The following is a 14363-nucleotide window of genomic DNA, read 5'->3' on the forward strand; positions in this document are numbered from 1 at the left end:
CAACGGGCTTTAGTTTATTCAAAACCCACCTCTCAGATTTCTCTCACCAAGGTCGACAACACATAACCCAGAAGCTTTATGGAACAGTGAGAAGTCACTACCACCGAGTATCTGCGACTGCTTTTCTACTTCTTCTTTCAAAAGCGAACTTTTTGAGTGGCTCGCACTCCGATCATTATTTCAGTAGTCAATCATTTCAAATATGCAAGAATTAACATGAATATTGTGTTTTTATTTTTAATAATAAAATTGTTCTAAAAATAACTAAGAAACATAAATTCGGACTCTTACTGAGAACAGAAGTCCTACAGTATTGTACATGCCAAATTTTATTTCTTACTAACATTAATAACGTTGTCACTTTTCCAAATTATTTCACATTAACTTTACATTAAAGACTAACGCTTCTTATCAGATTTATCAGCTACTCTCTGCATTTTCCAGGTAACGCAGATCATTGCGAGGGAACGCGATGGCGTTACGTGTTTGTTCGTGTTTTTGCCCGCAGCCCCTCGGGGCTCCGCGGAGCGAGAGATTAGCGGCGGAGTGAACGGCGAGGCCGCGCTGCTGACTCTCAGCTCCTGCTGAGGGAGGAAGGAAGGTGCGGACACACAAGGCATTGTGGGAGCGGCGGGTATGTTTCCATCATGGCGGCATCGATTTCGGGTTACACTTTTAGTTCTGTGTGTTATCACAGCGCCAACAGCAACTCCGACCATGTAAGTAGACCGTCGGTTCAGTCCGGCGCTCGGACGCGTGTTCGTGGTGTGAAATGTGGGACAGCGTGTGCGGTGTCGTCCCCCTGACTCAGTTTTCTGGTGTCATCCTCAGGCTAACTCTAGCAGTGTTTCGGGGCTGAAGTCTTCTTCTCCGCCAGCTTCTGTCGTAAAGACATTCTGCCTTTCCACCTTAAACGTTGCAGCAGGTACATTCTGGGGCCTGAGCCTCGAGCCCCTGAATGGAGCTGCTGCCCCGTTTAAGGTGGAACGGCAGAATTGGAGTAAGAACGCGGGGAATGAGCAGCTGACCAGCCTCGCAGCGGTGCTTCAGTACGAGGCGATGACAGCAGGCTAGCCGGCCAGTTAGCGCTCGGTCCAGCTCGGTGGCAGCAAGCGCCCTTCGTGTTAGTGTAACCTTCGCTCTTTCAGGTTGAAGTCTATCATGGGCAGGAGTTGTGTGATTGTTCGAAAACGCCCAGATATTGTCTTTTTAAGCCAACACACCACAGCACCCAGATGTTAGCTGTGTAGCTGGCTAACTTGTTTGTTCACTACAGAGAGCTGTGCTGTCATCCTCATAGCTGTGACTCTCAGATCCTCGGAGTGCTTAAGACGACTTCTCTAAAGGGAATGTGATTCTGATGGGAACGTGAATGTATTACTGTTTATGTTTTATGCCCTGTCCTATTGAGTAGACAGGAACAGCAGGTCACGTAGTGTTAGCTGGCTGTGTAAATACACAAGGAAGTAGACTCACTGACTGTGTTGTGAAACCCAGTGTAATGTAACTCTTCTAAGTAAAGTGATGACTGAAGTGCTTATTATTTTTGCTTCCTGTCTGATGATCTCCTTCCCCACCCCACACCATTTTACAACTCTGGGCCTTAACAAGTGTGGGCTGTTTAGTTTTATGTGCTCTGTATAGATCTACTTGTATAGATCAATATAATTGGGTACATGTCATATAATTGTTGGGGAGAATTTTGGGGAGAGACTGCAAGAAGATGATCCTCCTTAAAAGAGGATGATGCACTTTAATCCACAGCAAAGTTGACTTAATCCATAATAAATTGAACTAAGTTGTCAAATTGAACTATGCTTTGCCAGGAAAGCTCAGAGGCACACCTGTTAGGAAGAATGCAGCCATACAAGCTTTTGTGTGGTGAAACGGCCTTGTTTGAAGTGAGCTGTGTCATTAATGGAGCAGTGCAGTACAGCAGTTTATTGATCTCCCTATAAATAATTCTGTACCTGAAGAGCACTTTTTTGTGCACAATGATTTCTGCTCTTTTATGGTTTAAAAAAAGACAACAGGGCTGTTGATGACATACTTTTGTATAATACGTAATCAAGATTGTGTTCATTTATTATAGTTTAAGCTTAAAACCCTGAAAAAATGGGCATACCATACTATTACATTTTCTGGCACAGAAACACTAATTTATGAGAATTCTGACTATTTTGAGGCTGATATTAATATTAATCAATGTCAGCCACAGAAAATGCAGTTTAAAAAAAAAAAAAAAAAAAAAAAAAATATATATATATATATATATATATATATATATATATATATATATATATATATATATATATATATATTTGCATGGTGTCCACATGGAGAAAACTGAATCAGACTCTGCTGGTAGACATGCTGAAAGATTTCTCCAGAGCTTCACAGCTGTTGCCATGTATGTTTTGATATGTTGGACTGGACAAGCACAGAGTTGTGTCCTTCCCGATATGAAATGAGTGCACACTAGAACACCATTGCTCATATTACAGTCTGCTCTCTTGGGGAGGAGTTACGGCTGGTAAAGGGGAATTCCACCACGATTTCAAAATTTCTGCATAATTTAATGGTAAAAGAATTATTTGGATGGCATTGGGGAGGTTTGACCACGTAACATCTGTAATTTGTAGGACTGCCAGTCTTAGGGGCACTAGCATTGTTATTAGTGTGGAGAATTTAAGTCAACATTACATCATAAAATCAAACTTTTTATGTAATTTTACGTGTTTTCATGCTCAGTCATACACATATACACATACAATATGTATGACAGTAGATATTAGCTTGATTTGAGCTGCGGGGACGCAAGCAAACACTTTAAGCTCTTCCATACTTAAGTATTTTTTCCACATGATATGATCACATCTTACTGGCATGTTCATTTTTACAGGAAAAATATAATGTGGGATTAGTTTTACAGTTAGTTTTATAGTAGGTAAAAGGCGATAAAATCTTTACTAATGTGGGAGTGCACAGTCTGTGAAGATGATCAAATTGACACATTCAAATAAGACTAAAATCACTAAGAAACACTATTAAAAATGATCTCACCTTTCAACATAAAACTCATTTCTTTTGAATAGTATTTTAGATGTAAACATGGTTATTTGATGTGAAGTGCGCCTCCCAGAGATACTTTACAGAAAGTTATTACACAAAGTAGTTATTAGAATAGAACTGATATAATAAACTTTTTGTCTGAAATGTATTTTTCAGATACATGCAGAGGAATAAGATAAAATATAGGTTTTTTTTTTCAGATTTACAGTTAATCTGGCCAAAATGTTCTGAGTGACTTCCATCTCGGCAGTTACGTTATGTGGAAATTTTGAAAATTGGGTAGGATAAAGGACAGTATATTTATTTTTAATTTGCTTTCAGATTTTCCTTCATGCTCTTTTAAATGTTGGGTGTTTTTTTAAACAGAATGTCAGCTTCAACACTTCACCTGACTTGCTAACTTGTGCCAAACAGTTATTAACTCTTATCTCAGTTTAAGTCCCAGCTAGAGGTGGCCTATATGATATTGGTCTCGCAAGACTCATTGCCTAAATTATTTTATTATCAATACTGTTGCTTCGGTTGATTCGTTGTTGCAGCACTATTGGTGCATTGTGTCTATTCCAACATATGAAACCTTGGAAAAACAAAATGTTGTGTGTGCATATTATGTATTGTTTGTATGTCACCCATATCACTCGCCCTTAACACCAACTACTGTCTCTGATTGTCCTAATGACAGAAATCCTAGGAAGCTTGCATTTCTGGGCAGTAGCTTCTTAACCATTGAAAAAAATGGTAATTTGCACTGGAGTATGCATTGGGTAGGGCAATATGATGATATTTATTGTTATTGAGATAAATTACACTGTGTTAAAGTGACCTTTTCTGGGCGCATCATGGAAATGTTCAGTACAGTGCAGTATGTGAAACGTTGAATGAAAAATAATTGTAGTAATAATTTCTGACAGATTTTTTTAAAATGTGACTTCTTGCTCCTTTTGTCTTTTCTAACTCATGAAACCTCAGTAAAAACAAAATATTGCAATGCATAATATATATTGAGAGAACGTCTTAAGTTTTACGATATAATCACAGACCATTTAAAAAACATATTGAGAAAAGCTTTTGGCTGAGGGTGGATTTCTTTGACAAGGATGCAAGTTATGAAAGCATATTGGATATTTTTATGCATTTATCTAGTTTCTACTATAGCAGGAGCATCATTAGTATCAGGCCTCAGCCATTATTGTGTTGTTTTTTTGTTTTCTGTAAAATTTTCAATGTGTTAATATAATAATAATTATATGTTAATAACGATTAGATAAATGTATCACCAGTAGCAAGTTACAGGCTGAATTTATGGTGGAAAATTAATTAACCATCACAACAGGGCAGTCGTTGGGGCAGTCGTGGGCTGGAGGTTAGGGAACTGGCTCTGTGACCGGAAGTTTGCCGGTTCGATCCCCAGCACCAACAGTCCATGACTGAGGTGTCCTTGAGCAAGACACCTAACCCCCAATTGCTCCCTGGGCGCCGTGGATAGGGCTGCCCACCGCTCCGGGCATGTGTGCTCACTGCCCCCTAGTGTGTGTGTGTATTCACTAGTGTGTATGGTATGTCACTTCACGGATGGGTTAAACGCGGAGGTGGAATTTCCCTAGTTGTGGGATTAAAAAAGTATCACTTAACAGTTAGGAGTTTTTGCCAGGCCAATTGTGATTTATCTTGTATCTTTGATTGATCTTTACAGGAAGGATTCCTGTTGGGAGAAGTGAGACAAGAAGAGACTTTAAGCATAAGCGATTCTCAGATTAGTAGTTCAGAATTTCTCCATGTAGTAGGTAAGTGTCCTCTTTTACTGTTTAACGCAAAAGAAAATCACACTGCATCCAAAAAAATCTAACAGGGCTCATCCCTCTAAAAAAAAAAAAAAAAAAGCCACTTCATGAACATAATTTTTTAAAACATTAAATAAGAAAACTTTGAATCTATAAAGAACTAGATTTAAGTCTGTATAATTTGTGTGCACAATACAGAAAGCCCAAATTAGTTTCATAACATTTTTGGACTTATCTTTATATTCTGTTTGCTTTGCAGAGGTTCATAACCATGAGCCCTGTGCTCAACTGTTCAGGTAAGAAGGTCTAAGTCCCGTACTGACATAGTTTTTAATGTCTAGTTATTTGTGGTCCAATTTTATCATTTACAGTCATATGCAAAAGTTTTATCTTTCTATGCAAATGTCTAAGTGAAAATTAACACATCCTCTACAAAGAGCACACTTCTGCACATTTTAATGCACAGTTACACTATATTTGCTGAATTTAATATATTGGGGGAAAAAAAGTAAAATGTGTTTTTTTTGTTTTTTTTTTTTTTTTTTTTTTTTGTTTGTTTTTTTTTTTGGAAGGGCATGCCAGATTTTGTTAGATTTTTTGCGTATTTATCAGTATGCTAAATTCATGCAAATAAATGCAAACTCTGCACTGAAATTTCCGTATTTGAGTTTTTGCTGTATAAAATTTGTCTTCATTTAGAAAATCACCAATACTCTATGGGGGTTCCAAATTTTTGCATACAGCTGTGCATCTCTCTATGACGCAGCATCATGTACCTGGTTAGAGATTAACATTCTAGCTGTTCACCCCAGACCACTCCCCACACCCCCTCACCAGAAGTGCCCGGATTATGGCACAGTATCATCATGCTCCACCTTGCCATTACAAGCATGTTCATTTCATCATTGTTTTTATTTGCCATCACAAAATGAACAATATTTACTTTAGTTGATTATGCACAATTGGTGTAATATCTTCTCTAGCTCTGAACTCTTTTACTTTTAAAATCCATTTACATTGTTAAAGTTAAATGTAGGGAAATTTAAAAGGCACTAGGCATTTAGCCGGTACCGTGGCAAAAACTATAATGCATGTGATAGACTTTTGCACGGATCTTAAAGCCCAGACTACATTGTGACTTCTTTGTGGTGCAAACAGATATCCTTTTGTATGTTTCAGCTTTTATGACTACGCAGGTAAAGTCAGTGAAGAAAATCTCAACAGAATCCTCAAAGACAGAAGAAAAGTAAGCTGTGCCACTACCAGTGTTAATAATGTCAAAATAAAAACTGGTCATTTAAAAGGGCTAACTGGTCAGTTAAGATAGATGACTGGTTATTAACTGTTGTAAGCCACACCGCAGATGTTTTGTTCACTCTTTTATTGAGTAAATGCTTGTTTTGACTGACTGTAGTAAGGTTGATCATTATTTTTTCACAAAAAACTTTTATTAATTGTAATGCTGTGCTTTCTCATTAGAATGTAACTGACCTTTGTTCATGCTTTGCAGAATGTACTGTAGTTGTCTGATGTAGCAATTGAAACATTTTTTCTCCAACTTTTTATTAGTCAGTAGTTCCCTGAACTACTTTTTATATCACCCCACAGAACGTTATCGGCTGGTACCGGTTCCGTAGGAACACGCAACAGCAGATGTCGTTCAGGGAGCAGGTGATACATAAGCAGCTGACCCACATACTGGGCATCCCAGATCTCGTCTTCCTTCTCTTCAGCTTCATCTCAACAGCCAATAGTTCAACACACGCACTGGAGTATGTTCTCTTCAGGCCCAACCGAAGGTAAGGCCAAACACTTAATTGTACAGTTTCTTTATACCTCCTTCTAAAAAAAAAGCTAGATTCTCCATGCCTCTTAATAGTTTCCAAAACATCAGCCTTAGCCATGAAGGAAAAAAGCATGCAATATGAAAATTAAACACACAGTCACTGAATGTTTATTATGTGCGGGAAACATTCTGCTCAATCAGCTATTCTTTGTGTGTTTGATGGAATCATTAACATGCATCAATGCATGTAAGCTAATCATTAACTATATCATAAAAAGGGTTCCCTAACATGCTTTCAGTATGTTGCAAGGTATATTCTAGTATGTTGCTGAGTAATTACAGTATGGTATTTTGTCCACAACTATACAATGAGTTATACTTCAATTCCACCTTTAGAAATAGTGTGAAAATACTTATGAGGGCTTTTATGATGGCAAATTTTCAGCACTGCCGGTTGAGGCAGAGTGGTATTCTACATTCAGAAATATCTAAGTTAAAACTTTGATAATAAAAAAGAACAGTGTTATATCACTGCTTTACCAGTTTTGAATGTTGAGCACAGCAGATGTATTTTGTGCTGTCTTTTAGAGGCACTGTGCTAAGTACAAGCATGGGGGGCAGAAATATGCAAGCTCATGATGACGTGCCCACCATCATGGTCAGAATGCTGCCGTAGCAGTGTTGTGGTGATAGAATAATTAGCTACATTTCAGAGTAGCCTTTTTTTGTTTTGTTTTTTTTTTCCAGTTATAACACTTGTTATTGTAAAAACCTACAATAACACAGTGTGACTTTTCCCCATAATACTGTTCAGTGCTTCTTGACACCCATTCGAGCATGGGTTTTAAAGAAGCTTGAACAGATTTTAAATAAATCCCTTTGAGTGGCCTGTAACTGATGTGCATGCAGCTTTTTTGCCCTAACCTATTTTCTTTGTTTTCAGCAGGTATAATCAGAGGATATCTTTGAGCATCCCAAACCTGGGCAACACCAGTCAGCAGGAATATAAAGTCTCCTCTGTCCCCAACACCTCCAAGAACTATGCCAATGTTATTAAAGAACATGGGTGGGTGAGAATGTCTTTTTTGGTTGTGTGAATTCACACTGATTGCACACTGTGTTCTGACCTTAAGGATTTGCTGTGTTCCTAAAGTATTACTTAGTTTAAACATACTTGACAGAGTTAAAGTGAAAGTACATGCATCTCATTTCAAGGCTTTCAGTAGAGGAATATGTCAACTTTTAATCCAAAGGGTGGAGACCTTGAAAGCCTGCTGAGAAGTATTGTGTGTGACCAATGCTGTAGGTGTTAATTATTACTGCACAGTTTGCTATGACTCTTTATTTGTTTTTGTGCATTTTTGTCATAAACTCAGCTGAGCATGGTTAACAATGATTTCTTTTGATGGTATTTCACAGTGATCACTGCACAGTTTGCAAGGTGAGAAATCTGTTAATGAATGCAATGTGCATTTATAGGGCGGAGTTCTTTGACAAGGATGGAGTGATGAAAGATATTCGAGCCATTTTCCAACTGTACAGTGCCCTTCAGGAGAAGGTGCAGGTGAGTCACATGTGCAAAGCACATCTGTTAGAAATTCCAAAGCTTACAATGAGCAATACTGAAAAACTTTGAATAATGGCAGTTTAGCTCATGTTAGTCTAGCATAGTTTTGGTTTATATTTGTTAATTCATCCCAAACAGAGGATATTTACTTCACATTTGCATATGAAAGGCCCTGGCAGCCTTAATCTTGCACTTGTCTCGATGAGATCCAGTGTCAGCTGTTTTTGATCAGATGTCCTTCAGTGCCACTTCAGATTTAGCTCTATGCTACTTCATAGTCGCCTTCTAGCATTCAGAAAAGAAGCAGATGGTACGAATCAGCCCAGCTGAATGGCATTTAAGGTGACTGACAGATATGCTTGAATTCTAGCCAAGTATTTCTTGATTATTATTTGGTGATCTTGTTTATTTGCTAGCGACAGGCTGTTGGATGATATGGGGTCCCTGGAGTGCTGCTACAACACTGGTTGTTCTTTCTGTCCCTAGGCTGTGTGTGTTGAGGTGGATCAAAGTGAACGGGTGAAGGAGAAAATCCAAGAGGAAGTGAAAAAGCTCAAAGAGGAGATCGCTCTCAGGAAGCGGAGCACTGCTGCAGAGGAGCGGAGTATGTATTGGGTGTCATTTGATATATCTTCTTTTTTTTCTTTTGATATATTTAGAGTTGTCCCATTTTTTTTTGCTGCTGTGCATGGGCATCACTGCAATATTTAGGTACTCAGTCAGGCAACTGAATGAAGCCTATGTAGTTTAAAATGGGAAAATGATCATGTTCACATCAGTTTTTCACTGAGTGGGTGATGCAGAACTGCAAAACATGTTAGGACATCACCCTGATATCACACCTCACATTAAACGAAATGCTGATATATAGGTTAAGCAGTGTTGCATATGCCATTATTTAAAACAATGCATATATGGCATAGAAACATTACTGTGTCTTTGGGAAAAAATAGGAGAAAAATGAATGAAATTTCTTTATCATTAGGTTATGGGGAATTCAGGGAGGGCAAAGGTTAGCAAGCTAACATGCATGAAATTAGAGATGGAAACCACAATTTTTATGCAACAACAGTTAAATGTCATTATGTAAAGTGTTTTTTTTGTAAAATGTCAGTCTGATGAAAACAAGCTGCTGGGCAGCAATTACATTTCATTTTATTACTATCATTTTGTGCAAAAAGTAGCTGTAAACATAGCTGTACTGCTTTAGTTTAACTTCTGGTGCTCTTATTTATGATGTAATCGTGCTCGGTGATATTGTCTTCACCTAGAAAAGTAAAGAATTTCCTTGATTGTTATTGGCTTCAGCTGCGACTGTTACCAAAAAGAGGAGAACATCCTTAAGTACCATTAGGTGGTGTTGGTACCAATCATGAACAGATGAAAAAAACATAAAATTAGAGCCTTCAGTACTGGACAGAGGTTCCAGTTTTCTGGTGCCAGGGTTTCCAGTAATATGTGCAGTGAAAAAAAGTGGTGAGTAGTACATACTTGGATAACACAAAGTTATCAACACAAAGTTTGTTTTTGTTTTTTTTTGGTTTTTAAGGATACCAAGATTCAGTAAACACAGACGCTCACTTGCTCCAGGATGACTCAGCTCTTTCAGATTCTTCCCCCCCTTCGCTGACTCGCGTGGTTCTCCAGAGTCCCCCATTGGAGCCTAGCCTAGACTGGCCTGCAAACTCGACTCCCCCACCCCTCTACACTGCTGCACTGCCTCCAGACCCACCGAGCGCCGTCCTGCTGCCACGGCCCCAAGCTGTGGGCTCCCCTGGCCACCCTTCCCCTAGCCTGGGCCTGGGCAACGGTGATGGCTCTAGCTCAGATTCCCTCAATCGACAGGCCATCGGGCAGGAGGACCAGGCAGAGGAGGACGACGAGGAGGAGGATGATGATGAGGACAGCAGTGAATATGAGAACCTAGTTAGCGAGCAGTTGCAGTCGCCCTTTTTGACAGAAACTGTTTCTTTAGGACGGCCAGCCACACTCTGGCCAGACGGGGACACCCACAGCTCCAGTGGCTCATCTTGATCCAACAGGTGGATCAGGCTGAGGAGAAAGACGCAAACGGACAGAGCTAGGCATTATTCTTTGGGAAAGGAGAGAAGAGGAAGGAGAGGACTAAGAAAGATTTGGATATGTTGGGGCAAACCTTAGAAGAATCGGAGAGGATTTAATTGTGAGCTGATCAGTGTGGCCCCTCCTTGTTAACGCTGACCAAGTTGACTGATTGACCTGGTCTCTCTACCTCTTCGTTTCTTTCCCATCTCCTTTTCTGTCTGAGAAGAGAGGCGCCACCCTGCTTACTGATTACTTATTGACGTTGCTACAAACCTAGATCATCCAATTATTACACCATTTACCTCTTGCACTATTTCTGCCTTGTTTTGATCTGCATTCAAGTAGAAAAAGCAAAGGGAATGATGTCTTCTGCGGCCTTTAAACTCATCTCTGTGAGCTTATTCCATGACTGTTTATTTTTATTTTTTCTTCACAAATCTGACTGACCAAAAAAAGGAAAATTTCTGCTCTGATAAGTGCTTTAGCCTGCACATCTCCAGCTCACAAAAACTGAACTTTGCTTTCTAGTATCATTTTTTTTTTCCTTTCCCCTTCAGTCACACCATGAGCCTATTTATGGAAACCAACACAAAAAGGATCTATTTGATCATTTCTATGTGTTACTTCTTTGATTAGGGGTGCTTATATTATTTTTACAAATACAGATCGTTAATATTGTCACTTGGCTTGAAAAACAATATGAGGTCTTCTCTACAGTCATACAGTTTGAGTAAATGGCTCTTTCAAGCCCCTGATCTCAAATTTGTTGTCTTAAACTGGAGAGGGCGCACACTAAGGCTTCACAAACCTTTCAATCTCAGGATTCTTTTACAACAGCTTGCCCGATTCAATCCTTGCCCTCATAGCTTTGGTACAAATAGACAAGAAAGCCCTATTTGTGAAAGCAATGCAGTGGTGGTGGATTTATCTGTTTTGACGTGAAGCTTTAAAAGTGGAATTGAAAGGTCGGTTATCTGCTTTCTGAACTTTTAATGCCTAACTTGACCCACATTTGCTTCCTTACTCGCATCACTCATAGAACACAAATGCCACATCAAGCTTTTTCAGTTTTCAGGTGGAAACTGGGACAGTTTTTTTTTTAATTACTCCTTAAAGTTATACTTGAAGCTTTTATTTGCTTTGTCCTACTTCTGAAAATAGAATATTCTGTATCTTAAAGGGGCATTCCACAAAAATCCCTAATTCAGTGTGATTTCTTACTTTGAAGGCAGCAGCCCCTCAAAAAAGATATTTCCAATTGAAATCATCTAAAAAAAAATTACCTCATATCTAACATTTCTCAGGTCCATTATAAGATTATTATAATTTTACCTGTTTTAAGTAGGGATATACAGTAATCTTGGTGCTGGCACGTATTTACTTAAAAGAATCGCCATTGAACAGATTTTAAGACTTGACTGATATTTGATGATATCTGGAAGGGAAGAATGTGTAGGTGTTACTGGGTTACTGCATTTTATTAAGTTAACATGCATTCGTAACCCAAAAAAAAGTGTTAAATTTCTCTGTAATTCTGATCAAGGTATAGTCCAAATTTCTACAATAAATGTAAGGTATCCATTTCCGTATGAAAAATATCAGACAACAGCGCCATAGTGCGTGCCTAGTTTTAAGTCATTTTATCTCGGAAATCATCTTATTTTGTTGGAAGCTAATTTCGCTGCTTTATTTTCTTGGAACAAGCTAAATTATCTGTCAACAAAACCTCTAGAAATGTTATTCTTACAACATTATCTTATTCCAACAGTCTAATCATGAGAAATATTATTGAAATATATTTGAAGTATTGATTATGTTCAAGATGTTTTCACTTGCTAAGATGTCATTTTTTGCATTGTGGAAGGAATTTTAGTCAGTATTCCTTCGGCATGTGTTAGAAGGGCAAACAGCTGTGCCTCAGTGCTGAGGAATATTAGATAAATTTCTCCAAGCTGTCACCATGGTAAGGAACTGCACAAATAAACTGGATTTTGTGTGGACTGTGCCTTTAACGCTTCATCTGGACACTGGGACAGTGTAGCTGGTCACCACCTGTTGTTAATGGCCACATGTCAAATTCCCTTTTTTTGTTGTTTTTTTTAAACATAGCAACACGTTTTCACATTTTAATGTAAGACAGAATCAAAGAAATGCTCACCTTTTGTCTTTAAGTATGTTCTTCTGATTTTAAGCAAAACAAAGCACATGACTGGCTTGCTTCTCTGGTATGAATTTATTCAGAATATAAGAATAGAGGTGTTTCTTTTTGATCTCGTGTTTTCTCTCACATTGTGAGCTTTAAATATGCAGTCCTGGTTGTGATGTGTGCTTTAGATGAGGGTATTAAAAAAAAAAAAAAAAAGCAAACAAAAAAAAAAACAGTAACACTTATAGAAAGAGCCGTTATCATGTTGGTCAGTTCTGTTTTAATCCATGGCGGTGACGTTTTATGACATTTACAAGAATTGCAACATTGTATTATTATTATTATTATTATTATTATTATTATTAGCAATATTCTTTGTGATTGCTTGACAGAGGAAGGCCAGAAAGTGCATTCAAGGTCTCACAAATAGCCAGAGCTATGACGAACTTGCCAGAAAAATAAAAAAACTGTTAACGCATTTGGAAACGAGCTTTAGATATCACCTTGTATCTTTCATGGAGAACACTCGGAGCAGAACTGTAGAAAACAGAAGCCTCATATTCTACTTTGGAAAGCTAGTACATGTAAACTGGAAAACAGCCCATGGATTTATGATACTCTGTTCACTTCCCTCTGATTGTGAGAGACAAGGCTAGTAGGTTTATAGAGTTTACGTGATGGACGGTTTACATGACACGTGCCTTAGAGTATTGCTACACTCTGAGTAATGCCTATCAACGTGCATGAAAACAGCCAGTGTTTTGGGGTGGGTAATTTCTATTTATGAATAGATATTTTATTGGATCTCCCCGAATTATTTAACCAAAAATAAATTGCTTTCCAATCCAGCTTGCCAGCTTCCCTTGAACATACCTGACTTTTCATTTACACATTGAAGTTTTCGTTAGTGGGGAGGGGGGGGGGGTTGGGGGTTGGGGGAAGGAGTTCATGTTAGTTTCACACATATACATTAAACCTAGTCTTGATTATGAATCTTCAGAACCAGATAGTCCAAGCCTAGACTTCATTTATGTCCCCAAAACAATGATAATGATAATCACATTCTACATATCCTCTGAACTATAGAATAAGCTACAAACTATATAATACTTCTCAAAATAGGATTAATTCAAATAGCATACTTTTAAATTGTTGGTTGAATGCTACAGCTTTGAAAAGACTATAGCCAATGAGAAAGAACAAGAAAGTTTTGAAAACAAACATTAAATATTCTTCAAGGTGAGTTACCATCTTGACTAAACCCTAAAGCAATAACAAGTGGGTAGATGTAGGGATGAAAATGAATCATTTTATATCACAAATCATTTGCATAAGGTTTAACTTGACAAATTCAACCTCTTAATGTAGAACTGGCATTCTATATAAGACTGAAGCAAAAAGGATGTTCTAGTCTTCATGGCAAAGACATGGAGCTTAATTTACATAAAATTAATTGCCTTTTAATTTGCAATTTGCAGTATTGGTCAGCAAAATCACAATTTGATATTTTCCTCAAGATGTTCAGCCCTAGGAAGACGTGAGCTCTTTGTGATTAGGGGAAGAGCAAGAGATCTTTAAAAAAGAAAAAAAAATCTCGGGCTCAGAAAATAGAAAAGATGAAGCTGGAGAGCCAACTGATAACTTTGAGATGTCAATGGTAACATTTTCAGTTATCGTTAATTAAGCTCTGCTGTTTTCACCTCTGCTGGTGTTTGCTTGGCTTTCTGGATGACATGGCTCATCCCTAACCATCAGTGCCTATTGGCAAACACAGGAAGCCTAGTGGCTCATCTGACTACGTGTCACTTACCAGTGATTATACATGTCCTTGTTTTTTAGTGTGAATTACAAACATACTGGAAAGTCCTAAGAAAGACCTGCCACAGAGTGGTCAGGCAGACGTCTCGCGCTGTGCTTGCTATGGCCAAAGAAGGGGACTGGCTGCTG

At 38.3% G+C, this 14363-nt stretch overlaps 1 protein-coding gene across 2 annotated transcripts; it reads left to right on the forward strand.

Moving 5' to 3' along the window:
• Positions 1 to 500: 500 nt before the first annotated feature.
• On the forward strand, positions 501 to 13265 carry abraxas2 (abraxas 2, BRISC complex subunit). 2 transcript variants are annotated; one of them, XM_017713432.2, is made up of 9 exons: positions 501 to 719; positions 4766 to 4856; positions 5113 to 5149; positions 6033 to 6099; positions 6462 to 6652; positions 7583 to 7705; positions 8119 to 8203; positions 8693 to 8810; positions 9756 to 13265. In XM_017713432.2, exons 1-9 carry the CDS (start codon positions 648 to 650, stop codon positions 10238 to 10240), a joined length of 1269 nt encoding a protein of 422 aa, XP_017568921.1. In that variant the 5' UTR covers positions 501 to 647; the 3' UTR covers positions 10241 to 13265. The 2 variants fall into 2 exon arrangements, with proteins under 2 accessions (XP_017568921.1, XP_017568922.1); XM_017713433.2 differs by having other exon boundaries at positions 7586 to 7705.
• Positions 13266 to 14363: the final 1098 nt, after the last annotated feature.

The sequence above is a fragment of the Pygocentrus nattereri genome, chromosome 10, assembly GCF_015220715.1.
Source record: "Pygocentrus nattereri isolate fPygNat1 chromosome 10, fPygNat1.pri, whole genome shotgun sequence".
In the NCBI taxonomy this organism is placed as follows: domain Eukaryota; kingdom Metazoa; phylum Chordata; class Actinopteri; order Characiformes; family Serrasalmidae; genus Pygocentrus; species Pygocentrus nattereri.